The 27,374-nt window shown below is 41.3% G+C and overlaps 1 protein-coding gene and 1 long non-coding RNA gene across 28 annotated transcripts in view; one reads left to right on the forward strand and one right to left on the reverse strand.

Moving 5' to 3' along the window:
* Positions 1-27,374, reverse strand: part of Cobl (cordon-bleu WH2 repeat protein) — a 246,422-nt gene that overhangs the window by 100,000 nt on the left and 119,048 nt on the right. For all 26 annotated transcript variants that reach the window (XM_087583462.1, XM_087583454.1, XM_087583457.1 and 23 more), the window contains 1 exon segment: positions 15,519-15,692. In XM_087583462.1, coding sequence (XP_087439588.1) covers positions 15,519-15,692 — 174 coding nt within the window.
* LOC102553003 (uncharacterized) lies at positions 7,078-27,334 on the forward strand. Of its 2 annotated transcripts, none has more exons than XR_015637558.1 (5): positions 7,078-7,208; positions 8,365-8,565; positions 23,086-23,319; positions 24,187-24,274; positions 26,981-27,334. It is a non-coding gene; the product is annotated as an uncharacterized LOC102553003 (long non-coding RNA). The 2 variants fall into 2 exon arrangements; XR_015637559.1 differs by having other exon boundaries at positions 7,105-7,208; positions 23,086-23,220.

Here is a 27,374-nt window from a genome sequence, read left to right on the forward strand (position 1 = left end):
AAATTCCAAAAGTTCCCATCTAGGAAACGGATTAAGGATGATTTCTAATTTAACTGATAAATCTGTACCTAAACTAAGAAGTCCTGAACAAAGCACACATTATCTGCCTATCCCCAAAGTGTGTAGAAACTAAAAGTTATATGATACGTTACTATTAAATGGAGGTAAACTGACTGCGCTCTCTTCACGCAAACTCTAGGCTCTGTAAAGGGTTTGGGAACTGTGCTTTATTTGTGGGTTCCTCCGAAAGACTGGAAAGAATCTCAAGGAACACTTGTGCAATCGGTCAATACAGGGCTCCCTTGGCTGTCTGTATCATACTTCCTTTTTGCACCATTAAACAATTTATTTATTTACTTTAAATCCTTATGATTGTGATTCCCCCTCCCCATCCCAATCTCCCTCACACAACCTATCCCCCAGTCTCCCTCTCCCGTCCACCTGAGACAGGGGAGAGATCCTCTCTGGGTGCCAACCCACCCTGGTACGTCAAGGCACTATAGTACTAGGTACCTCCTCTCCCACTGAGGCTAGACAAGGCAGACTGGTTAGGGAAACAAGACCCACAGGGAGGCCACAGACTCAGGGACTACTACCTATCTGCTACATATGTGCTAAGAGCAATCTATAGGTTCAATGCAATTCCCATCAAAATTCCAACACCATCCCTTAAGGACCTTAAAAGAACAATATTCAACTTCACATGGAAAAGAAAAAAAGAAAAACAAGATTGTTACAAATAATCCTGTCCAATAAGAGAACTTCTGGAAGCATCACCATCTCCGACTTCAAAGCTGCACTACAGAGCAACAGTGATAAAAACTGTAGGGTACTGGTATAGAGACAGACAGGTTGGTCAGTGGAATCTAATCAAAAGACCCTGAAATAAACCCACACACCTAAGGACACTTTATTTTTGACAAAGAAGCCAAAACCATACAATAGAAGAAAAGAAAGCATCTTCAACAACTGGGGCTGGTCTAACTGGATGTCAGCATGTAGAAGAATGCAAATAGATCCACATCTATCACCCTGCACAAAACTCAAGTCCAAGTAAATTGAAGACCTCGATGTAAAACCAGATACACTAAATCTAATAAAACCGAAAGCGGGGAATACACTGGAGCCCATTGGTACAGGAGACAACTTCCTGAACAGAACGCCAATGGCTTAGGCTCTAATATCAACAACTGTCAAATGGGACCTCATGAAACTGAAAAAACTTCTGAAAGGGAGGACAAAACGGCAGCCTAGAGATTGGGAAAAGATCTTCGCTAATCCTACATCTGACAGAAGGCTAATATCCAAACTACATAAAGAACTCAACAAGTCAGACCTCAACAAACCAAATAACCAAATTTAAAAAAAAAATGGGGTACAGAACTAAACAGAATTCTCGGCAGGGGAATCTAAAACGGGTGAGAAGCACTTAAAGGAATGTTCAATGTCCTTAGTCACAGGGAAATGCATCAAAACAACCCAGATTCTGCTACCTTACACCCATCACAATAGTTAAGATAAAACCTCAAGCAACAACACACGCTGGTAAGGATGTGGAGCAAGGAGACCACTCCTAAAGTGCTGGTGGAAGGGCAAACCGGTACAACCATGCTGGGAATAGTTATTTTTTAACCATCTTCATAGGTGGGTGTAGGCATGCTGACAGGGAAAACCCGATCTATTATCACAGTCCTTGGTAATTCAGGAAAGAAAAACATGAGGCACACTTTATAGACTGTTATGATAATAGACCAAGTGTTAGATGATAGACCCAGACCTTGTAGGCACCTGGCCCATGAAAAGGGAGACAAGCAAGGCTGATGTCAGAGACAACATGAATACCGTCACGTACTATGGGTAAACATTCACCATGCTTCATTCCCCTACCTATGAAAAGAGTGAAGCCCATCAAGTCGTACATGTTCTATGTCCTTTGTTCATAACATAGGTTACACACTTACACTTACATTTCCCAGAAATGTAAGATCTCTTCATCCTACAAAAACCTTAGAAGACACTTTGCTTTGTCTAAAAGTTATAGAGGTGAAACTCTGCATCAAACCCTACCTATAGCATTAATAACTTTCTTGTCTAAAGGATTTGCCTCAGTCCCCCAGTCTAAGTCTTCCTTTATTGCCCTCTCTCTGCTCCCTAAAACCTAACACTAAGATTATCCACTAAGAATTTTCTTACATGACATGGAAAAAAATGCTCAAACATATTCTCATATTCATTCTCTCTCTCTCTCTCTCTCTCTCTCTCTCTCTCTCTCTCTCTCTCCCTTCCTACCTCCCTCCCTCCTCTTCATTACTCCCTTCTTTTCTCCCTTCCTACCTTTCTTCCTCCCACCCTCCCTCCTTCCTCTTCTCCCTTCCTCCTCCCTCCCTCCCTCCCTCCCTTCCTTTCCCTCCCTCCCTTCCTTCCTTCCTTCCTTCCTACCTTCTTTTCTTCCTCTCCATAGCTCCCCTAAGATTTACACAGGCAAATAATAAGTGCATTATGTCTAAGGTTACAACGATCAAAAATCACTATGACCCAAAAGACATTAAGACAGATGATGAGGAAAACAATGATTCTAACTAATTTCCTCAGTTTCCAGTTGCTATGATAATTATTCTGGCAAAAGCAACTGAAGGGAAGCCAGGATTCAATTCTCTCAGGGTACAGCCCATCACGACAGGAAAGCCACAGCAGCAGGGCTCTGAAGGAACAACCCATGTCCCTCTAGTCAGGAGCAGAATGGGTAGAGACATTGAGAGAGCTGGATGTTAGGAAGGACTCCTGGGAACAGTGTCTTCCGGACATGAAAAAGTACACGTCCTCATGATTTCATGGCAGCCATGGCTAATTACCAAGACCCAGTGCGGGGCTTTGGAGGAAAATGTCCTCCTTAGGCTCATATATGTGAACGCTCGTCCCAGTCTGGCAGACCCGCTTGGGACTGATTAGGAAGAGTAATCTTGCTGGAGTGAAGTGTGTCAGCAGGGATGGTGACAGAAGTTTCAAAGGATGGCTCATTCCCAGGCTAGGCTTGCTCTTCCTCCACTTCTTACTTGTAGATCCATGGATCTCAGCTGTTCCTGCCCCGTGCCTTTGCTTCTCCCTCATAGGGTCTAACGCCTGAAATCACATGACCCAAATTCAATGCCTTCCTTTATGGGTCATCTTGGATATGGTGATTTATCACCGTAATAGAGAACCATTTTCCTCTCTGATTGTACAACATAGAATGAGATCACCTTATGCCCATAAAATATGTGGAATCCTGATTCTCCCAAGTCCTGACCTCTGATCTCTACTTTGTTTCTAATGATATCTGGAACATGGGAAAGAGATAATTTTAAGATTCTCTGGAAAAGCTTCCCTATCTTAATGTCAACATATTTCTAGGGACAGTTCTCCGTTTTCTGGGGTCTGCTTAAGAAAGCATGCATAATCCAGGAATGAATACAGAATCCTTTCAGCCACCAGACGTTCACTAAAGCTGGCAAAGAACAGCTCATGTGACTGTCCCTGGCCCACATCCAACTTCATAAACATAAGCATTTGGCGGGCTGCCAGCTTTCTTTACAATTTTATCTGTCAGCCTTAAACCCGGGAGAAACTTCTGGAAGAGCTGTTTTCCTGCTGGCATTCTGACCAAACAGTGAGTGCTTGAGCTGTGAAGTGTGGAATTTCCAGAGGCAGCCCTGTCCACCCTCACCCTTGACCGTTCTCTCTTAAAGCTTATTTCTCTGCTAGCCACAAACTTTGTTAGTCGTCTTTCACTCCGTGTCTGTGACTTCTCTGTTTTACTTCTAATTGCATCTTCTTACTTAAAACATGTTCCCCATGCTGCATTCTAAACTGATCTGACAATCACTTCCTTTTAATGACAGCTTTAATCGGCTAACAGTGTCATTTTGAGTGTGTGTGGAATCAAGCGTCAAATTATCATTTCTCCTCCTTCACTCACTCCTCCCTTCGTTGCACTGATGTGGCTTTCGTGCTTAACATTTTTGTTCCCTTTTGCTAGTCTGGTTTAGCAGCTGTACTAAGGATGCTACCACACATCCTAGTTTCTACGTTCTATTCAGATCAAACAAGCTGGGGGAGGTCTGTAGTGGGTCCACAAGTCTAGAATTGTTTAGAAGGTCTCCAAATGATTTCCAGGGTAAGATGTTGGCATAAAGTATTTATCTACGTGAGACTTACATATGCGAGAATGCTTTCTAATATTTAAACACTCTTACATGTCTTATTAATAAACACATTAGCTCTACAAAAGCTCTTCTCCATGTGCACAGGCTATTTTACTTCATGGAAACGGAAGTGAGAAGTGTTGATTATTAAGTCCTTTTGAATGACCTGCCCAAAGCTGTAAAATACATGGATGAGAAAAGTACTTCCAAACTATTAGACTTGACTTCAACATGTCACTTTGTGTGTGTGTGTAAGTACATGCACATATGTATGTGTATATGATATGTATATCTATGATGTTGTGTGAATTTATATATATGTATATATATAAATATAAATATATATAAATATACATATATATGTATGTATATATATAAATTCACACAACACACACACATATATATGAATATGGATTTGCAAATATCACAGTGCATGTGTAGATGCTAGAAAATAACCTTACATGTTAATCCTAGCCTTCTGCCTTGTTTAAGACAAGGTCTCTTTGTGGCTTTTCTATCATACACTCCAGGATAGATTGTCCTCTAGCTTCTGGAAATTCTCCTGTCTCCACTTCCCATAACCCCACAGGAGTGCTGCGGTTACATGCCATGTGACCAGCTTTTATGTGGGTACCAGAAATTTAACTCAAATCCTGACATTTACGGAGCATAGACTTTAATGTACCAGGACATCCTCCCAGTCTATGCTGTCACCGCTAATTCACTGTAGCCATCTACATGCTTTCATGTTTCCTGTTGTACTAGCTTTTTGACAACACACACACACACACACACACACACACACACACACACACACACACACACGCACACACACACGCACACACGTGCAGGTGCATGTGCACACAGAGAAAATGAATGTGCTAAATCTGGAAGCACAAAAATCCAGAAAGAAAATAACAGCCTTTACAAGCTCACATCTCTCAAAGGAGGGATGGAAGGGCCGCTGACACACGGAACTATGTACAGAGAGAAAGAGAAAGGTGGACAAAAACGATTGCAAGTTCATTCACTGGAATGTGAATTTCCTAGGCTTAAGTAAAATCATTTTACTTTAGGTTATATCTTTTCCAGAAAGTGCCGAAATCATTGTTTTAAACTGAAATAAAACTCACATAGGGTTCACCATCCTAATGGTTCTATGTGAACAGCAGAGCAGTTACTACTCAGAACTCTTTGTACTTTGCCAGACCCACCCACCCTTCTCTCTCCCTATGTGTGACAGTCCCCACTTACTTTCTGCCTCTGTCCAAGGGGCATCTTCTGTAAATGGTGTTACACAGTACCTGTCTTTTAGTGGCTAGCTTACTTAAATGAGCACAGTGCCCTCAATGCTCATCTATGTTGAGCCAGGTATCAGAATCCTTCCCGTTTTTTAAACTTAAAAATCCACAACACAGGTATATTTACTCCATCATCTACCAGTGGGTCATCGGGTGACTCCCACTGATGGGCTACAGTGAGTAGATTGAGTGTGGAAACATTTCCTTGGTTCCTTGCTTTTTACTTCTCTTAAATACTAAAATGAGGATTTCAAGATTCCATTTTTGACGTTTTGAGTAACTGACTCACTCACCCTTCACCATAGAATAATGGTTCTCACCCATCCTTATGCTGACTGCCTTGAATGCAGTTATGTGACTCCAGCTGTAAAATCAGGGTTTTTGCTACTGCGAAGCTGTCGTTTTGCTACTGTGATGAACTGTAAATATCTGATATGTGACCCCTGCGAAAAGGTTGTTTGGTGCCCAAAAGGGGTCACTTCCTACAGGTTGAGAAGCATTGCCATAAACACTAGGCCGTTTCGCATTTTCACTACATGCACGAGAGAGTTCCAATTTATCTACATTTTCGGCATTTGCTCTTTCTTTCCTGTTTGTTTTCTTTTTTTTAATCGCAGTCCTCCCAGTAAGTGTTGAGTTCATACTGAGGCTTTACTGATTTGCATGGTTAATGAGTGATACAGAACATCTCTTCCTGTGCTTGCTTCTCGTCCCTTTGTATGTTTTCTTTGAAACGCTCCTATTCAATTCTATTGCAAAAAAAAAAAATTATTGTTACTCTATTGTTGCTGAATTGTAAATTACCTAAATGTTCTAAATGCTAACCTCTTCTCAGATAAGTCCTTCTCGAATATCTCCTTGAGTTTCCTAGGCTGCCTCTTCAGTTTGTTGGGTGTGAAAAGGAAGCATGTCACGGTCATTAAAATTTCATGAGCTTGGTTGATGCATAAATCAAAAGTCTGAAAACGTGAAGTTCCTACCACATTTAACCACTCCAAACCAAGAGCAGAGACAACTGAGTCCAAAACAGTAGTTTAAGATTGAAAAGTAAGAACCCAGTAACCTAGCATCTAGGTTCAGCTTCCAAACAGACCAGGCCTCCAAGAAAGGAAGCAGGGTGTTTCACACTGCAAGCTTTAAATCCAGATTTGTGTTCTCACACTCACTTTTCCTAATATTGATTATCAAGGTAGCTAAAATATAATAATAATAATAATAATAATAATAATAATAATAATAATAATAATATAGATATAAAGAAGCGAGGGGACCGGAGATGCTCAGTGGTTACAAACAAGTCCAATTCTTGCAGAGGACCTGAATTCAGTTTCCAACACCCATGTAGCAAATGCCTATACCTCCAGCTCCAGGGGACCTGATGACATCTTTTGGACTCTATAGGAATCTGTACTCATATACAGATATATACACATAATTAAAAAAATTTAAAAAGCACTTAAGAGGCAAGATGTGTAGCTGAGAGAAATAACAAAACCCCAGTTTCCCATATTTTTTGTTGAGGTGCTGGACGGGCAAACCCACCGAGAAAGTGAGAAAACATGCGGCGAACAGCCACACTGGAACCGTGCCAGAACACGAAGCTCGGCTTCCCTTTTCTGCTGACCAGGAAGCTGTTTTCCACTGGGAAACGGACATTGCGCGACTCGCTTTGATTTTCGCTGAGAGCCTCGCTAAAACGCCACGCTTTAGGGATGGCCAAAAATAGGTAAGAATCTAATCTCTTTCAAAGCCACATTTGTTTCTTTAACAGCAAGTGTCAGAGAGGAAAGGATCCACAAACAAAAGGTAGATGTCCAGTAGCTAAAATAAGCTGCCGTTTCCTTCCACCGTGCACCCTCAGTATGGCCGCTCCACTGTCTCCACCAAGGAGCTTCCTCTGTGGCCTGTTTTCCCAGGCTCTGCAGTGGAAGGGAGCCGCCCAGGTTCTTAGGGATGTTTATGTTGGAAAAGATCCCGTCTTCCGCCATGTCGCTGAACACAATGCTGTCTGCCCTCACTTTCTCCATCGCTAGAGAAGATGGGAGCCTCCCAAACACTAGAGACATCTGTGCACTTCCACTGACCCAACGCTTTTAAAAAAGCCGTTCCAGGTTGCCGTACATGCTGGGCTGTAAAATGTCCACCTTTTAGCTGTGAATGGAGCCATCACAAGGCTGTCCGCACAAAAAGCTGCCACAAATCTGAATAATTACTTTTGTCCTAGTTTGGCTCATTAACCAAAAAAGTCAGGCAGGCTCAATACCTGGAACATTCACAGTTTAATGGCACTTCTATGTAGAATATGGACTCAAAGACAGTATGGCTAGGCCCAAAGGATTACTTATTTTATTCTCCATTCCTGTCAAAGCTTGTGAAGTTTCAGATGATACTGTATGAGTACATAGACTTAGAAATTGTGTGGAGTCAATAAGTAAACAAAACCAGCAGCTCAGAAGCACAGATAACCACCTTTAAGCTACATTGTTACATGTGTTTCTAACGCTTTTGGTTATACTTACAGAATTAGGTTTACAATGTTATGCTTTTAAACAGGAGCTGTTTTTGTACACATCCACACATTTAATTAGTTCCGCCGAGTTTCGTTTCTTTAGCATCTTTGATCTTTCGTTAGTTCTCATTATATATATATATTTAAATATTTTAATAAAAATAGCTTTAAAAATAATGAGTTTAATATGGGCCCCAGAATTCTTAAGTTTATATATCTTCGGAACCATCAAGCCAAAGATACTTACACTCATTTATTTAACACAGTTCACCCAAAAGTCAGCCATTTCCTGTCCGTATCATTCTCATTCTAGTTAGGTTTTTGACAAAGGATGCATGTGGAGGTAAAATGATTTTTATCCTATTTCTGCCAGGTGTTGGGGCAGTAATTGTATCTCTCAGACACACGGAGTGAGCTGCTGAGAGAGCTGATTGCACTGACAGCAGGAAGAAGCTGCTTCTCAAAGGCTCGTGAGTGATGTGCAATGTGGAGAGCCATCTCCCTGCAGCATTTATGAACGTCCTCAGCTCTTGAGTTTGACCCTCACACAGCAAACAGACCTTCCTTGTCAGTGGTGAGTAAGCTCACTCTTCATTTCAGACCTCCCTGGACCTCTGCGTCTCCTGTCAGCCAAGGTCATGTGAAATCTATTTATCTCAGCGGTACAATGCACACTGTTCTCCTGCCTCTCGAATGAAGAGCCGGCAGAGGGTGCAGACAGATCAGACCCAGACCGGCATGTTTTCTGCTCAGTCAAGTGACAGTTACACATCTCCGTGACACAACGAGCCTCACCTCCAGTGACTATATATAAGAAAGACATCAGGTAGTCTATGATGTGTCACTGACTGGCATGGCAGCTACTCTATGACCTCATTTCTTCTTTCTGAGCTTATTGTCCTCATTGGTAAAATGGAGACAGTAACCATACGCTGCTTAAAGATAGAACAACCATTAGGCTACATGGAATGGTGGTCATAAAGGGCTTTTGAACAATACAAAAGCTTGTTATTAAATTACTGTTACTATGTTTTTGAGACCTGGGGCTAGTCGGATGAAGGGGACTTTACTACGCCACAGGCAGGAGAAGGTACTGCCATTGAACATTCCTCTATCTGTAATTTGTCTAGTACAAACAGCAACTTAAGATTTTTTCAGGTTTCCGTTTCTTCATACTTCTTAGGTGATATGTTAAAAGCTAAATACTGGAGATATTACTAAAGAACTATCTAAACGTCTTTGTCTCCTAAGACTACATGTTAAGGGCTAAAGGAAAAGGAAATCAAGGAAGGGAACCAAGAATGGCAAGAGAAGGTGGTTGCCTTGATTTCTTTTCCTGTTGCTGTGATAGAGACTATACCCGAGAGCAGCGGCAGAGGAGAAAGGGTTTATTCCAGCTGAAGGGGATAATGCATGGCAGAAGTGCCAAGGGGAGCTTCAGACAGCTGTGCACATCGTGTCCACAATCAGGAGCAGAGAGGGATGAACGCCATGTCTGTTCTCCTCACCTACGTTTATATAGTCAGGATTTCAGCTAGGAAATGGTATCAAGGGAAGTGGGAGGGTCTTCACACTTCAATTAATTCAATTTAGATATTCCTCCACAGGTGAGACCGAAGTTCGCCTCTCTGGTTATTCTAGATTCTATGAAGTAGACAGCAGTAGCCATCTCACAGTTGCCCAGTGAGTCTTGCCCTCTGTTGGCCAAGCCTACAGGGACTCCACAATACCATGACTTGCAAAGTCCGTCTCAGCCCCAGTAACCTTTTTGTAAGGCAATGTCAGTGACATGAGAAACACTGTATGCCATGCTATCAGAGGCAGCTGTGGTGGTGGTGGTGGTGGTGGTGGTGGTGGTGGTGGTGGTGGTGGTGGTGGTGGTGAACTTCTCTGCTAACTCTGCCAGCTTTTCTGAGTTCTAACTTACAAAGTCTAATGTCTCCTCCTTTTTATTCCTTGTTTGAATATTAGACAAAAAAATGTATTATTATAGTACAACTCTCCCTTAAACAACCATCTACCTATACTGAAATTCTGCTTCATTAAAAACAAGAAAAAGCAGTGGCCTTTAGGGCTAAGTATATAGAATTCTTGCTTAGTATGCATAAATCCCCAGAGCTGAGTGTGGTGGGAGCCATACCAGCGATCAAAACTCAAGAGGTAGAAATGAGAGGGTCAAGAATTCAAGGCTACCCTTGACTGCGCCAACGTATTAAGTGAGCTGGAGGTCAGCCTAGGCTGTGAGACCCTGTCTCAAACAAGCAAACGAACAGAGAAAAGGATCGCCCTTGAAGTCTAATGGTAAACTAGGCATCTCAATTCTCAATAAAGTATTGCTTTGGGAGTGCCCTCAGTAGTTTTAGGATTTTCGTAAATATTCTATCCTCTAAATCAAAGAAGCGGTGATTTTTTTTTTAGTTAAGTTTCTAACATCTACCATCATTCTGTCTGTTCATGTGCTGTGAGACATTATGTGTCCATGTGCAGGCTTAACCAAAGCCTGGGAATGAATGGCATTTCTGGTGTCGGACCAGAGCTATTCACCAGTATTTTTGACCAAATAAGGAACACATTAACAGAAAACCCTACTTTGGGTGATGCTAATACCCAATCATAAAACAAGCTTTTACCAAATTGTTTTTTATAGTTAACACTGCTAATTATTTTGGAACTCAAGGTAAAAAGCCCAAGCTAATATCAAAAATCCCTGTCGTGTTGTTGAGTTTGTGGTGCCAAGCATGGGAATGCAACATTTCAAATAACAAGGCATACAGGAAAGTCTAGATACCTTTAAAACGTTTTCTTTTTATCATGAATAAAGAGATAAATAGTTTGGTGGGCATAAAAGTTGGAGCATAATAACTGTGTACTTAGAAAAGGAAGCAACAGTTGTTCATTATGTATCTGTGTGCATAATGATAAATTAAATTAGACAATTAGCATTATCTGGTAAACATCTAAAAATGCTCCTGATCAGCTGACAGAGATGAAAGAACAGAGTGGATTGCTCTGTGATACACACAGCTTTGGGCAATTGTAGGTGTCAGCAGAATATGGGGTACTGTTGCAGTCTTTACTGGGGAAGGAAGCTACCTGAAGAAGATTGTCTTGTTAATAGTTTTCTACACGGCTTGCTAGACAGGACTTGGGAAGAAGGGCAACCCTATTCTTTATGACTCTCTGAAGGTATGTGATAGTAGTGTTTCAGTCCTTTGTGGTTACCAACCAAAGATAAAAATAATAATGAAAGCAACCCTATGGTGAAGACTCACAAGACTGACTGGCTGGTGAGACTTTCTAGACTGTGGAGAACTGGATTCTGCAGAGGCAGAATGGAAATCATCTCGGGCTCTGTCAGTGCCTCCCACAGTCACCTATCACCCACCTCTGTATGGGACCTAACAGTCTTTGGTAATCAGATGAAACATTTGGAATATATTCATGTTGTTCCTCATCGACACCTTGAAGGTGTAGCAGACATTTTCTATTCTGCTGTAATGTGCTTACCTGACATCACCCCTACCCGTGGATTGGCAGAATGCTTTATGACTTTTTTTTTTGTTTGTTTGTTTTGACTAAAGTTGGTGTAGCCAATCTTACCACGAGATATATCATTTGGGACAACTAGAAAACAGGCCGCAGTCACTTATATTTGGCTGAGAACCAACTGATTTGTTTTCCTTCCTTTTCAAAAAAGGCTGTGTTTCTCATCAACATAGCTGAGAGAGGAAAATATCACTAAGAAGGGGAGAAGATGCCAATATTGTTTAACACGCGAGTCTGTTTCAGGGTGACATTTTATCATATACCTGATATTTTGTAGCCAAAAAAAAATTGATTTTTAAGTATACTTGATTTAACTCTGGCTAGATTGTAGAACCCTACCATGACACCCTTTCATCCTCTGCCCACCTCTACCTGAAAGTTCACCCTAATAGCTTAGGGTCAAGATGTCATGACCAGAGCAATGGACTCTGAAGAAAGGCACTCTCCACCCCCTAAAGAGGTCGTGCCCTCTGACAACTCGTTTTCCAAAATGCTCTGCATTAAGATTTTTATGAAGGTGACATTGCTTATTTTGCAGCTCCAACATTTTTGGGAAACTTTCTTAAAAATTACTACCTTCGAACATAAATAGTGATGGTCAAATCATTGAGTATTTAATTAGGTAAAAGACTTAATATACATTTTTACAATTCAGGTAAAATGGAACATGAGGAAGTTAATCTATCTTTAAGGCACTGACAGTTAAATTTTGAATTTTGCCACCTGGTCGATAAGACAAACAGTCGTGTAAACACGAAAACTTAAGTACTGTCTGTCATAAGCTGCCCACATCCTGAAACTGAACATTTTCCTCTGATTCAGGATTAGTAGCAGCTACATATAAATTAGGTTTTCAAAGAAACAACTTACCTTTAGATGGAAGGAAACTCATAAAAAGGAACTGATGTCCTTCCCAACAACTGATTAAAGAGACGGACAACATATTTCGGTGGTTCCTTTCCCAGAAATTGGTAAATAACAAAATATATTTCATTTCACAAAGAAGCATGTTCGTAGGAAAGGCTTAAATGCAGGCTGTGCTTCACTCACATACTTTGAAAGGGAAACAGTTTCCAGCAACCAATCTCTCAACTCATTCTGTGCCAAATAAAACAGATTTCAGTGGAAGCTTTTACTGATGCAGAGGGGCTCCGCTCACTCTGCAGGGGAGAATGTACTGTTCATTTTCCATTTAGGGTTCCCGATTCTCCAGTTACTATATGTTTTTCTGCTCTAACAGACGATCCGGTACGAGTAACTAAATTAAATTCAGAAAAACAAAGCATAACATCTTTGTATAGAAGACAATTTTGAAACGCTGGTGTACCGTCTATGCCCTACCCCATTAAGGTTCCTTATTGAAGGAAAGCTTTTTACATAACCCTGGTTTCATCTTCTCATCACTAAAGAAATATGTATCCCAACCAAAAGGAAAGAGGTGACTCGGGAGTACCTGGAAATGGCTAATGCTATCAATACATCTGGGCGTTAGGAAAAAGTACACAATGTAAACTGATTAAAAAGATGGACCATGGTCCCAGGAAACAGCTTCACATAGCTGCTCCATTGTTCCATAGAGTGTGGGACAAACTGATGTGCCTCTGACTAAATTTCTTTTTTGTCAGAACATAGCTGTAGTATCAGAGAAATCTTAAAAGAAATGACTGAGACAAAAAAAAATCAGAACATCTTCTAAAATGTGTTGTAATTATAGGATTTTGAAATAAATTTCTTGTGGCCTGAATGGAATAAAGGGCCTATGGGGGGGGGGGTCAGATATAGTTTCTGATATACAAGGTTAAGAAGGCCTCTGGAAAAATACAGATCTCTACAGGACAGGAAGACGGACAGACAGATAGACAAGGAAAGATACCGTGATGGTTGATCTGCACGGTCAATTTGACCTGATTTAGAAAGATCCTAATAATGCACTTCTGCTTGTGTTTATGATGTTGTCTCCAGGAAGGTGTCACTGAGAGAAGATGTGCACTAAGTGTGGATGGTACCATCCATGACATGAGGAAAGGAGAGCTGTGCACCGGCTTACCACTCGCTGCTCTCTGGAAGCAATGGGACAGATGTTCAAGTTCCTGCTGCTATGGCTTCCCTGCCACGGCGGACTGCATCCTCAGTGTGCAAACCGAAACAAACCTTTGCAAATAGCTTGTCATTTACAGGTGTTGTTACAGCCGTGAGAAAAAAAATGACTAAATCAGTTGTCATTAAGACATTAGGGCCCACTCAGAGTAATCTGCAGCTGTATCAAAGACCCGAGGCAAAGCCTCAAATGTTGGTGGAATGGACATAGTTTCTAGTATATTTAACTATGTTGTCAGGAAAAGCCATCTTATGACTAACGTAAAAATGATTCAAACCCAAAGAGCGTCAATGTTCTGATGTTCTTAAGAGGAGTTATGACACAGAGACAAGAACAAAGGATGCCAAGGCACCAGGCAAGAAAAAGAACGGGAAACCCATCGGAGAATAAGTGTTCAAGGGTGTGCTTTCTGCCCTGGAATCTGGGGTGCAGGGTCAGATCAAGCAATGCAGTCAAGGAAGAGAAAGGCATCCATCATTCTCAAGTTGCACCTTAGCACTGGATGATGATGATACAGAGCTTGAAAGAGTCAAAAGCATGAGCCCCGCTGAGATTCCCCAGAGAGAGGTACTGTCCACACTTCATCCAGTTGAGGATGGGTTTAGACAGATAAAACTTTATGGATTTTTTTTCAGCACTTTGTTCAGACCTTGGAAAAGAGAAGTGATACATGGCTACCACCTCCCCAAACACACTTTCAGGTGCTTAAATCCTACCTTTCTGTCTGTCTGTCTATCTGTCTCTGTCTCTGTCTCTCTGTTTCTGTCTCTGTCTCTGTCTCTCTGTTTCTGTCTCTGTCTCTGTCTCTCTCTGTCTCTCTCTGTCTCTCTCTCTCTCTCTCTCTCTCACTGTTTCCATAGACATCTGTACGTTTCACTAACATTTCACCTTTCCCCTTAATGAAAGGTTCTCTTTGGCAAATACCATCTCCTTCCATCACTACCTCTAGCTTTTGGGCCACAATTAGGACAAATGATGATTAATTATGTGGCTATAGTACCACAATATCCTGAGAATCGGTCATAACCAACTGAGCCTCTTAGCAGCCAATGAACAGGTATACTCAATAAAGGGATGGCTCACGTCCTAGCAGGACAGAGTATGACTGTGAGATTTCATCATGCCACTTAGAGGAGTGTGGAAATTAAATGTATGGGTTTTTTTTCTGGGACTTTCTGTTTAATAAATTGGGAGTGCAGTTACCTGAGACGTAGAATATGAAGTTAAGAGTTTATAGTGTTATGTGGTTCCCTATTCCTGGTAAGAGAGGACCAGACATATCAAGGAATGCTTCTAGGTGTCAGCATTAGGTGTCTAGGAGTAGAAACCAGAGCTTACGTGGCTCACTACTCAGGATGTGATCTATGGGCCCATGTCTAATGACAGAATGCCTTAGAAGGCTTTGTGCTGTTCTGAAGACAAACTCAAAGAAGGCTTCTTAAATACAGGTCCTATGAAATAAACTGTGTATCGTTATTTAAAGCAATTTAATATGCTCGAATCTCCACTGTCTGTGAATCTGAATGATGTGGAACAGTCAGCCTCCATACTTTGCCTGCTTCACAGGTTTAAGCATTCTCTGAGTACCTTTATTTATGTAATTACTCATAAATGATCTCTGTGACACCACCAAAATTTCAGTGCTAAAATAAAACACATGTTCATCTCCAAGCACTGGGTCCTTAAGAACCAAAGACCCCAAAATAGCTTCCTAGCTTAGTAACTGGAGCAGAGTGGTGTCTCGCTTTTACTTCTAAATAAAGCTCAGATGTTCACACCGCGCGAAAACCTCAAGAGTAAAGAACTCAGCATTTCCAAGGATCTGCAGGGGAGTTAACTGGGTCAGTGAAAAGATGTTAGTGTGAGAGGGGCCATCGTCCTACCTTTTCTGATACCTTGTCTTGACCCAGCAGCCCGGGACTTGGAGGAGGAGGGGCTCTGCGCTTCTTCATGTCTGACTTCATAGACATTCCAGAGATGTTGCCCAGTGAGAGGGAGGGACCCAGTGTCAGGGACCGAGAATGCAAGGATGGTGAGTTGGGTGTTGTTACACAGCCCTGTAGGGGAAGAGACAGACAAGCCCTCATCAGTCAGATCCTTCTTCTTGAAACCACCCACTCGATCTTCTAGTGCTGTCTGTTCCTACTAGTGAATAGGAAGTGCTAGGGCAAAATTCTCATTACTATTCTCCTGGGAAGCCTGTACACTTTTTTGCTTGTTTGTTCGTTTTGTTTTGTTTTGTTTTTTGAGAATTTTGAGTGTGAGTACTGTATTTACATTGTTTGTACCTTCTCTTTCCTCCCTGTAATTCCTTCTGTGTTTCTCCCGACACTTCTCAAATTCCTGACCTCTTTTTCTTTAATTATTGTTGCACACATGCACACATGCATGCGCGCGCGCACGCGCGCGCACACACACACACACACACACGCGCACATATAAATACAACCTGTTGAGTTCATTCATTTTCTTTTCTTTTTTCTTTGCAAAACGAACCAAGTTTATTTCCTGCAATAATTTCTGTAAATTATTACAAAGACAAAAATGCTAAACTACAGCATATAACTTTTCAATATTTAACCAGAATATTTGTAATAAATATGCATCCTGATGCAAGAAAAACTCTACTTTTTTTTTTGTTTTGATTTTGAGTTGGGTTTTTTGTTGTTGTTGTTTTTGGGCTTTTTTTGGTCTTTTTTGTTTTTTTGTTTTTTGTTTTAGTTCATTTTCTGTCACTCAGATGTATGTGTTTAGAGCTGCTTGGGCCTGGACCACCTATCACAGCTCATCTCAGGAACAGATGGATTCTCCTTCTGTCTATTCACTTCCCAGTCCTTCCTTACTGACCCTGAACCTGTAATCTCCCTCCGCAAAAGAAAATAATAAATAAAAACAAAACATCTTGCTGTAGAAGTTGTGATGTGCCATGGTGGGATGTTACATAGAACACCCTTTTGCCCAAACAGTTCTTCTAACCTCCGGAAGCTATATGAAAATATAATGGTATATCGGAAGTGCTATGTGTTGAAGGCTCTCAGACCAACAGTGTAGGGCTTGGTAGCACTAGCTAGTGAACAAATATATACCTGCCACCAAACACACAAAAGAGTTGGTTTCTAGAAACAATTTCCATCCTTAAGAAATGACCTTAATAGTTTCTTTCCATTGTCTGCTGCTCAAGCCTTTCTTAAGAGAAAAAGAAGAAATCTCTATGCAGAAAAGGCACTTAGAGAACTCTAATTTTGGATTAGAAACAAAAAGGCAGCCATGCCCCAAGCTGTACTGTCACTCACACTGATCTTTATCTATAGCTCGAGTCATCCTGGATGTGTTTCACATAAAGTCAATACAGAGAAAGACAAAGCCACAAACTAGGGAGATATTGTCTGAGTTTTGATTTCTGGCTTTGCCACCACCAGCCACATAACCGTGGGCAAGTTTTAATTTGTCTCTGTAACAGTTTCTCCCTTTCAAAACTGAAGTGAATAGCTCTGACATAACAGAACTATCATTGTGAACTACATGAGTTACTACATGTAATCAAGTGGGAAAGAGTTCTTGGCACATAGGGAGCATTCAAAATGCTTAAACGCTTATGATTATGTAATGCCTTGTCTATCTTTCCCATTTTATATATGTGGGCTCTGGGAAGACAGTGACTGTCTCTTGATTTAATCACTGCCTTGTCCTCCGCACTCATAGTTCCTACAGCCTGTAAGGCTCATGAGCTTACATCTCTTGAAATGAATGGATGGTGCTTGAACCTCTGGGAAACTCTGCTTTCACATTTAAATTGATGGATAAGGTTCCCAGTGACCAACTCATCCCCCATGTGTAAAATAAATCTACAGCTGAACATGGTGGCACAAGCCTAGAATTCCAGACTCTGAGAAGGGTGAAGCAGATGAATTGTGAGCTTGAAACTAGCCTGAGATACACAGCAAGACCTTATCACATAACTGTTTTAATTAAAGAAAAGAAATATGTAAAAGACACTTAAAGGAGAAAGCAACCACCTAGTTACTTTGGTCAATCATAAATTTTATTATTCAATTTCCTGAGAAAGAAATTTAGCCTTAGGTTTCTTTGACCTTAATTACAAAAGCTTTGGTGGTTTGAAAAGGCTCCCATATGCTCAAACATTTGAATGCTTGGTTCCTGGTTAGTGGAACTGTTTGGGAAGGATTAGGGGGCTTGGACCAGGCTTAGCCTTGGAGGAAGTTGTATCATTAGGTAGGCTTTGAGGTTTCAAAAGCCTGCACCATTCCAGTTAGCTGTTTCTCTCTGTTGGTTGTTGTCCTAACATGTAAGATCTCAGGTACTCATCACCACCATGTGTGCCTTCCTGCTGCCATACTCCCTGCTCTGATGGTCATAAAGTAACCATCTGAAACTATAGGCAATCCCCCCAACAACTCTTTCCTCTCTAAGTTGCCTCCGACTTGTCCTTCGAAAACCGCAAGAACACAGAACCTAAGGGTTCTGGTAAATGAAATATAAGAAGCAAAGCAGAGAAGGAACTCAGTGACTAGAGCTGTGAAGATGTTTTACTAGTATCAAGTTCACTCAACTATCTCTAAACGTAAGAGGAGCACCAACTTCAATTTTGCTTGCCAGTAGCATGTAGCCAGAAACATAGACACCAGGATCATACAAGCTGCTTAACTGACTTATATATAAAGTCAGCTGATCACACACACACACACACACACACACACACACACACCCCTACATTTGAACATATTTAACACACAGTATGGGCACAAGCTCACACGCTGTCATTAGGGAGGTTGGTTTCACTCAATGGGAAGAACACTACACGCCTGTACTCCTTGGCACCCCAGCATCACTCATGCCATTCTAGGGATGATGCATTTCACAATTCTGTATCTTTTCAGTCTACCCTACCTAATCATGTGCAATGCTTTCCTTCCTCTGTCCTTGGTGTTCACCTCTAACGATGCTTACCTGACTAACCACTAAACGCGCCTGTGAGATTACCTCGTTCCTCTAAATGTCCTGCACCTTGTATGAAGGTCTATGAAGCCTTTTTCCCTTAAAACATTTTATAGGAATCATACCGATTGCCAATAGCCTGTTGGTTAGGGGTGGGGTTTTGTATCCATTACCTCTTGTCAGTTCTGGCATTCTGTCTGGTTTGATCATGTATAAACGTGTACCGTGTGTGTGTGTGATGGCCAAGGAAGTCGGAAGAGGACACCAGATCCTCTGAAACTAACTTACAGAGAGTTATGAGCTGCCTGTCATATAAGATCTGGGAAGCAATCCCAGGCCCTCTGTGAGAGCAGCAAGTGCTCTTAACCCTGAGCCATCTCGCTAGGCCTAAAGCTTTGAGTACTCCATTTGGATTTTAATTTTAATTTGCTCTGTTATTATATGATCGTTAGACACCCGTTTTTACAGTTTTCAACAAAATGTGCATTTTATATCTTTTAAAGCCTTCCTTTTATGTTATTTTCCTCATGTAGGAATTTTCTGGAGGGTCTTTTTAAAGATGTTCTGTGTAGTTAATTTTTTTTTCTATTTTGGTTTCTTTTATTACATGAATCTCATTTATTTTGCTGAATAAAAGTTCTGAATTAATTTTAGAATAACACTCTGAAGATTCTATAAATGTATTTTTAAAAGTTGAATTGTGTTAACATGGCAGGTAGGTTTAGCATGTCTGCTGGAACGGATCCTACCCGGATCTGACACAATTCCGGGTATCAGGTAGACACTAGGATTTGCTCATATTCTCATCCCAGTGTGGGACACCCAGCATTCAGTATTCTCCTAAGGTGTTCTGACACACAGCATTGCCTGAGGTTATCACAATCACTTTAAAATGGTCACATCCCCCTGAGGTACCTTGACCGTCCTCAGCATGTTAACAACTCCCTGCTGGAGTGTGTAAAGAGAAGCAATTCTCCAGGAGAAAGCAGGATTGCTCCATTGCCTTTTAGTCTGGAGGTGGGACAAAGGTGGGACAAAGGGAACAAACCCCAAGTGCCATTTCACAAAGAGTCAAGCTAATTCTTTGTAAAGATTAAGACCAACAATGGCTACTCAAAGTCAAGGAGCCACACTGAGCTCCACAACTCACAGGGTAACTGGTCTACTTCTGGCCAAAGTCTACTGGCTTTGGGGAAGTATGCTCTATTTCTTCCCACACTAAATAATGGGGCTTAGAGCCGGGATATCACCCATGACATGAACTTAGGTGGACACTCTTTTAGGTGCCGAGTCTTGAAACGATAACGAGCCCTTGATTAGAAATGAGAATCACCAGTCGCCCACCCTCAAATAGCACTAGCTATTCTCCCCTTACTGCTATTCTCCCCTTACTGCTATGACCAATGCATACCCTCAGAGCGCAGTAGAATGAGACTGGTAAGAACCCCTGAGCTAATTCTCAGGTCATTTAGCATAAACTACCACGAGACCTGGACTCCCTCATTTTCTGAACTCACACGAAACTTTCCAAATTTAATTCACTTATTTATACTGATTTCACATGAAATCATGGAAACTCGGGATCTATACAAATTTTGTCTCTCAGCTCCAGTGTGTGACCCACTGGTACACTAAATGCTTGAGCTGGAATGAGATACATGTGGACATCTCTTTCCAGATACTACAGAAAGATGACACAAGTTTCACCTACCACACCTAGTCTGCTCTTTTAAGAGTTTTCACAGAACACTGGCTGGGGTAGGAAAGCAGAGAAACTGGCAAACGTGTTCTGAGGTTTAGGAAAGAGATTTAATGTCCTGATCCTCTGCCTCTTAAGTCTTCTGCCCCTTCTTTCACAATGTTCTGTGAGTCTTAGGTGTAGGACCTGTTTTGTAGATTGTTTTCCATTGGGGCTGGGCTCTCCAGCTCTGCACTTTGATTCCTTGTGACTTTCTGTAATGGTCTCTGTCTGTTGCAAAGATAAGCTTCTTGGATGAGAGGTGAGGAATTCACTTCTCTGTGGGTCCAGGAACAAGTATTTAGAATGCAGTGAGAGCCTATTCAGGCTTAATAAAGTGATAGTTGTAGGTTCCTCTCCAAGATTCCTGACCTCATTACCCTATGTAGTTGGCCAAGTTTCTAATACCATATAGATTTCCCTCTTGCAGATCTGAAATCTAATTAGAGAAGCCACCAAGGTATGTGCGACAGGAACGTGCCCATGTAAGCATCCTGAGAAAATCAGGAGCTATAACCATAAAGTCTCACTAACATGATCTAAAACTGAGGTGAGCAAGGACAACAGAAACATTCACATGGACGAGTGACAGCCAGACAGAAAGGCCTCAACCCTACACAAAGAACTATAGGAACTAAGGAATACTGGGAGTGGGGAAAACAGTCTTCTTCAGGGAAGAGCACACCAAATGGTCAGCCCTGAAAATACATATAAAAGCAGCATTATGCACACTAAGTAGGCAAAGCTTATGCATTTACAAATGAATTACATATGCACGCCTTGTATACACAAGAATTAATGAATTAATGCAGAAAGAACCACCAATGTGAGAGGCAGTAAGGAAGAGTACGTTGGAGATTTTGGAGGGAAGAAAGGAAAGGGGGAAATAAAGTGATCATATTACTATCTCGAAAAACTAAAAAAAGAAAATTTTTTAAAAGATAGTTTAAGACTCTGTAGTAAAACCGTATGTAGTCTTCACGATACAGGACTATTTCACAAAGCAACCAAGAAGATACTAAGATATTCAAGGTCAATTTTAGCATACCTACAATAATGTCCACCAAGTTCTATTGTTTTTTCAAGAATATGTTACCAGGCTTTAGTATAAAATGAAAAAAAAAATTCATGCTAGAAAAAAATTAAAGGGGCAAAGTCTAAGCTTCCTTGATGAAGACATGAGCAAAGCCGATATGTGCTAATCAGCCTCACTGCAGCCAAGATCAAGAAGTCACAGCAAGGGTTGGGGATTTAGCTCAGTGGTAGAGCGCTTGCCTAGGAAGCGCAAGGCCCTGGGTTCGGTCCCCAGCTCCGAAAAAAAGAAAAAAAAATCAAGAAGAAGTCACAGCAAGACACGCTGGGGACATAGCATGGCCATCCTCCCACACGCACACCAACACCAGCACCTGCAGGGACCTGAGTACACTCTTCAACTCAGGGACATCAGCAGACATTTCTTCAATGGCTTTACAGCCATGCCTAGCTCACATAACGTAAGACCTTTGGGAAAATATACTCTGACTCAAGAAAAAAAAATAATGTTTAATTTACACACTCTACAACTTTGCCATGAAGGTTTAGACAGTGTTTGAGGAAACTGCTAAACTCTGAAATGGTAAGGCTGCCCTTACAATAAAATGTTCCAGGATTGGCTGCTAGGCACGTGCAAAAAAGTAAGCATGGCGACTGCTCTAAGGTAGCAGTTAACTTCTGGTTTGGGAAAGAACTTCAGAAGGGCCATTTCAGCTGTAAGTCAAAAAAAATCTAGTCTCTGCCACAGTGGAGGAGTGTTAATATCCATGGCTGTGTAACAGCTGCTCAGACACCCACTTCTCAGATGACCCGGGATTTAGTATGAATCCAATGTAGTCAGTGGCAAGGTTCACCTTCCACCCCCTTGTCTGGCCTCATGAGAAGTTCCTGACAGCTGCTCCCGCATTTATCCCTGCAGAATTCACTGATTCTCTATAGAAACCATCTTTCTCCAACACCTTAGCACATTTGCCAAACCAAAGGCAAGAGAGAAAGGAATAAATTATTAATTCCTTTGTTCAAGGCTCCCAGATTTTTTTTTCTTTTAAAGTGCTGTCAAATCACAGCTTTAAGCTTTTTGCTAGCCTCTCCATTCCTGAAGTACTTTCTTCTGTTGTTAAAGTGAAGCTGGCAAAGGCCAAAAATACTCTGAAATTGAAAGGAGCTTTATATGCAGGCTAATGGAAGCACAAATCAGCTTGGAGGCAGTATCTTCTCCTCTCCTTGGACTATGGATGCCGTGCAGAACTGGTAGCCTTGGAGGGAAACAGGATGGAGATGGGCTGAGGGGCATTTCTGTTTCTTTGGCCAGACAGGGAAATAATTTCACTTACCCACCAGACCTACAGCTCAGGCCTACAGCTGCAGCTGGATGGCAAGATTCCTCAGAATAGACAAGCAGGAACAAACTGAACGTGGGTCAGAGGCCTCGTTAGGAAGGCTCATTTTTATATGTGTTAATATGTTACATATGTGCTATAGTTTTGCACTCATAATATCAATTTTACACACCCATAGAGTTGGCTCTGGATTCTGATTGATCCTTTTCTGTGTGTCTTGGAATGTAGAGGATTTACCAGACAGAGACCATTTTTAGACAGACGCCCAAGGGATAAATAGTTGTGTGAAAATCGCTCTTTCCTTTGAGGTTATATGGCTGTGCTTTCTAATATATTACTGTTGAGTTTATTTCCTTGCTATCAATTGATTATTGTTGCTAGCAGGATTACCAGCGTATAATTTTTGCCTAAGCTGGAAAAGCACAGAAATCAGAAGGAATCATCTCTACTCTGAGACTAAAACATGTGTAAACATTATCTCGTCCTACCTTTCCTGGATGATGATAACTCATGGCTGAGGTACTGCCTGGAACGATGTGGTGCTTTGAAAATTGCTGCTGAATACATCTTGGTTGATGCCGTTTTTAACAACACGCTCAATTACTTAAAGCAACATAGGCAAGTTTTTAATCTTCCTACGGAGTAGATTAGCCAGGTAGCCGCTAAACTCAGAATATTTCTTCTGATCTTCCAGTTTGTTGTCACCAAGAAAGGGAAGTGAGGGACAGCAGAGGCAGACATAGAAAGGGGATTTGGACAACTTCAATTCACAAAAAGGGGGTGGTTCTGCCAGCTGAACACCCAATGCCTCTCCCTCTATTTTGTCCTAATATCTGTGCTAAGACAAATGCTATTATCTCCCAGGCCCTTTGGTAGCTATACAAAAGGTGTTCCTAAACCGTCCAATCAAATGGACATGTATTTCTGTGCCTGTTTTCTCTAGAGAGACACCCAAACCAGAGTCACCCCAGACAGGGTGTCTGCTAAGAGGCTGCTGCCTCCATGTCTAACGACTGCAGCATCTCAGGCACTATGAGAGTCTGATCTCAGCCTCTGGATTTTGGAAACATACTTGTTACAGCAGCCTCTCTTTCTCTATTATGGCGGCCACTGTGAGAGGTTGCTCCTGAAGGAGACTATGGCATAGTTTTATGATACTTCCCTAAGTAGAAGTTTATTGAGGTTGCTCACTGGCTCTAAGAAGATAAGAACAGACGAATAACTGTGAACCACAATGGAAGAGGCTTCACGGTAGCTAGCAAGTGAGGCCACGAAGCAGAGAGGCTCAAAAGCTCCAGAAAGAAAGCAACACAGTTGCCATTACAGTGTTCAGTGAAAGAGGTGAGAGTTTAAAGGAAACACTAGACCTGAAGGAATAGTACTCAAACAAACAAAAAACAAAACAGTGTCCTGGTGATTCTCGAAAAGCATTAATTACTATGTAACTTCCCCCTCCTCTGCTTCTGCCATATACATTCTCTGCAGGCCACCGGACAGCCTCTTTCTCCCGAGAATCAGCATTCTCACTGCAGTGAAGCAGGGGTCACCAGCAGCATCTGGGTCTGGCTCACTGGTACGTGTGCCTGGTTATCCAGACATCGCTCCCCGTGGGTAGAGATGGTAGTTCTGGAGAGGAATGGGTACTCGCAGTTTTCCCTGAACACAACGTAATAATTGAGTACATTGCTCTACCCTTTTAAGGAGGAAGTCTCATTCCAGATCTCTGCATTGAAACCTGCTATCCAATTATGACAGGAGTTTCAGAATTAATAAATCCTTTCTGTGTGTATCACAGCTTTGCTGAAGCACTGTGATCTGCTTTAGGATACAAACACTAACAAATTGGACCCCAAATCAGTTCTTATTGTCTATACTTTGAATATATTGTTACATGTAATTAATGGCTCTATTCTAGTTTCCAGCTACTGCGCTGTTTAATGCAACTGGGATTAGTAACTGCAATATTAGTAAGAGAAATAATAGTAAATGGAGCTTGCCCGTTAGCATTAAAATCATTTATTTATGTACTACCAAATGGCTCCAATGCTTGAAAGAAAAAGTAGGCTGCAATTGGTTGTTGAAGTTGGAAGATGACCCAAACAACCAAAAGCAGAGGTAGACTTCATGTAGACGGCTGGAAAGAGGAACTCAGTATCACTGTTTGCCAGTGTCATTAGATATACAGTATACAGAAGATAACGTTTTCATAGATGGTGACAAACGGTTGTATACATAGTTCATGGAAGTCTATGGCTTTTTTCTGCAAGTTAATAGATAAATACTCAGAGGAAGATACCTATGGAGTATTACATACTAAGTAGAGTCAGCACTTGATTTAATGGAACATAAGCAGACCACCACCTTCTTACTATTATGTAAGTCATCTATTTGGCTTGTTTGATTTTACTCAAGGCATTGATTCTGGGTCCATTTACAAAGATTTCTACACAGGAAAACCTATTGCCAGCATTCAATACCTTTCCACCTGTACATGAGAAAGAAGATTCACATCACTTTAAATAGAGAGAATGGAGGAAGCCTCACAACTCTTGTGTGTGTATGTGTGTGTATGTGTGTGTGTGAAAAACACAGCCATACACAAACATACATACATAGAAACATACAAAACACATACAAATACATGCATGTACACAGATACACAAACACACACATATAAACATACACAGAGACACACAAACACACATATACACACAAAACACACAAATACACACACACAGACACATATAAATACATACATTAACACAAATATAGACACACAGAAAACACACATTGACATAGACACACATATAAACACACACAGGCACACATATACACACATATAGAAAACATACACAGATACACACACAGATACGCACCTATAATTACACACATACACACAAACACACATATGCACACATACAAAACACACACACAGATATCACACAGACACACACATATAAATACACACAAACACCCATATATACACACATATAAAACACACACATAAATACACATACTAAACAAACACACAGCTACACACATAAATATGCACATGCACACACACACAAACATATACAAACATACACACATTCAAGCACAAAGAAAAACGACATACAAAATGTTTCTAGTCCATCTAAGACAAATTCATTATGCTAAAAGAAAACAAATATTAAAGACAGTGCAGTAACTTAGGGATTATGATTAAATGCATAGTTTTACTTAAAATCCTGAGACAAAAAAGTTGGAATACATAGATAACAATAAGTAAGAATGGTTTCAAGTGAGGCAGCTGAACAATTTCTTTCTTACCCTTTTACGTTTCGTGATCTTCTTTCCTTTCAAAGAGAGAATCTCCCCAGAGTATCCATGAAGTAGTTATTGCCCAAACTTACCAAATTATCACAGCACAAATGTCAATGTCATTCCTGGTGAAATATCCTTTCTGAAAGCTCAACCCAGTTATCTCTCCAAAAGGAGACACCTAGCCCCACGGGGAGCATGGCAGGAACTATCGCACAGCCTTATGGGAGGCCGCCCTTCAAAGGAGTTTTGCTCTCTAATTACAGGCTTCACTCAGCTGAGGGCACTCTTAGTGAGCCAAGCTACAGGCGAGTCATTCTGACTGTGACATAAAAACAACTCTTTGATCTGCCTCACCACACAGTAGAGGTCAAGTATGGAGCGGTGATAGGTCACACATTCAGCCTAGCTCTGGATGTGTCTTTCCAATAGTAGCCATTAATACCACCCTTCCCACACATGTATACATCCCAGGTGCATGCTCACATGTGTGCACACACATGTACATCGTGGCCAATGTTAAACACATAAGGGCAGGCTTCCAAATCACAAAGGAGTATGGCCGAAGAACTGGAAATTTTACTCCTTAGCCCTTTGTCTCCATTTCTTTTCAACTTTTCTACACTTGAACTAGAAGTCGTGATGTCCCCTTAAGTTGAAGCTCCCCTCAGATAAGACTCAGAGTGGGAATTCAAGAGAAGACTGGAGCTTACATGTTCAGACCTCCCTCTTCTCCCACTTGGAGTAACCCACTCCCTATGAAGGAGTGGACTCCTAGCACGTAGAACGGACTTCCATCTCAGTACCAGGGCCTCAGGCCCACAGCGTCAGCACAGGTTCAGTCAGTATGCCAGTGAGTGAGACTGGATCAGAGGCCACAGGGAGGAAGGTGCCGGGAGGCCCGCCTGTGTGAATGCTTATTGTAGGTGGCTGGCTGCCTTTCCTCTTGTTTACACTGTTTCTTTATTATTTCCTTCAGGTGTTATTCTTTTCCACCATCAATATTGATTGTTCTTATAGCATGAATCAAGACCAGACATTACAAAGGAAATCATCGCTTCAGAAAAGCCGACATACACCGTGGCGATTATACTAGACTTAGGACATTTAACAATGTTCCATATGCTTGCAAAGTGCTGATGAAGTATTTACAAGTTTTAACCATAGAAAATATATGTAATATTAAGAGAGATATTACCTTGATTCAGCTTATATCTCAAAGTCTATTTGTAGAAGAACATTCTATTGTACAGATGAGTTACGTAATTTCCATTTGTCAGTTAAATACAGGAGCTCTCACTTGTTAAACTATATAAAAATACTGTGCACTGTTTATGGACACTGGTTAAAGAATAAGTGTTTGAAAAATCTCC

This window comes from Rattus norvegicus, chromosome 14, assembly GCF_021556685.1.
Source record: "Rattus norvegicus strain SHRSP/BbbUtx chromosome 14, alternate assembly SHRSP_T2T, whole genome shotgun sequence".
NCBI lineage: Eukaryota > Metazoa > Chordata > Mammalia > Rodentia > Muridae > Rattus > Rattus norvegicus.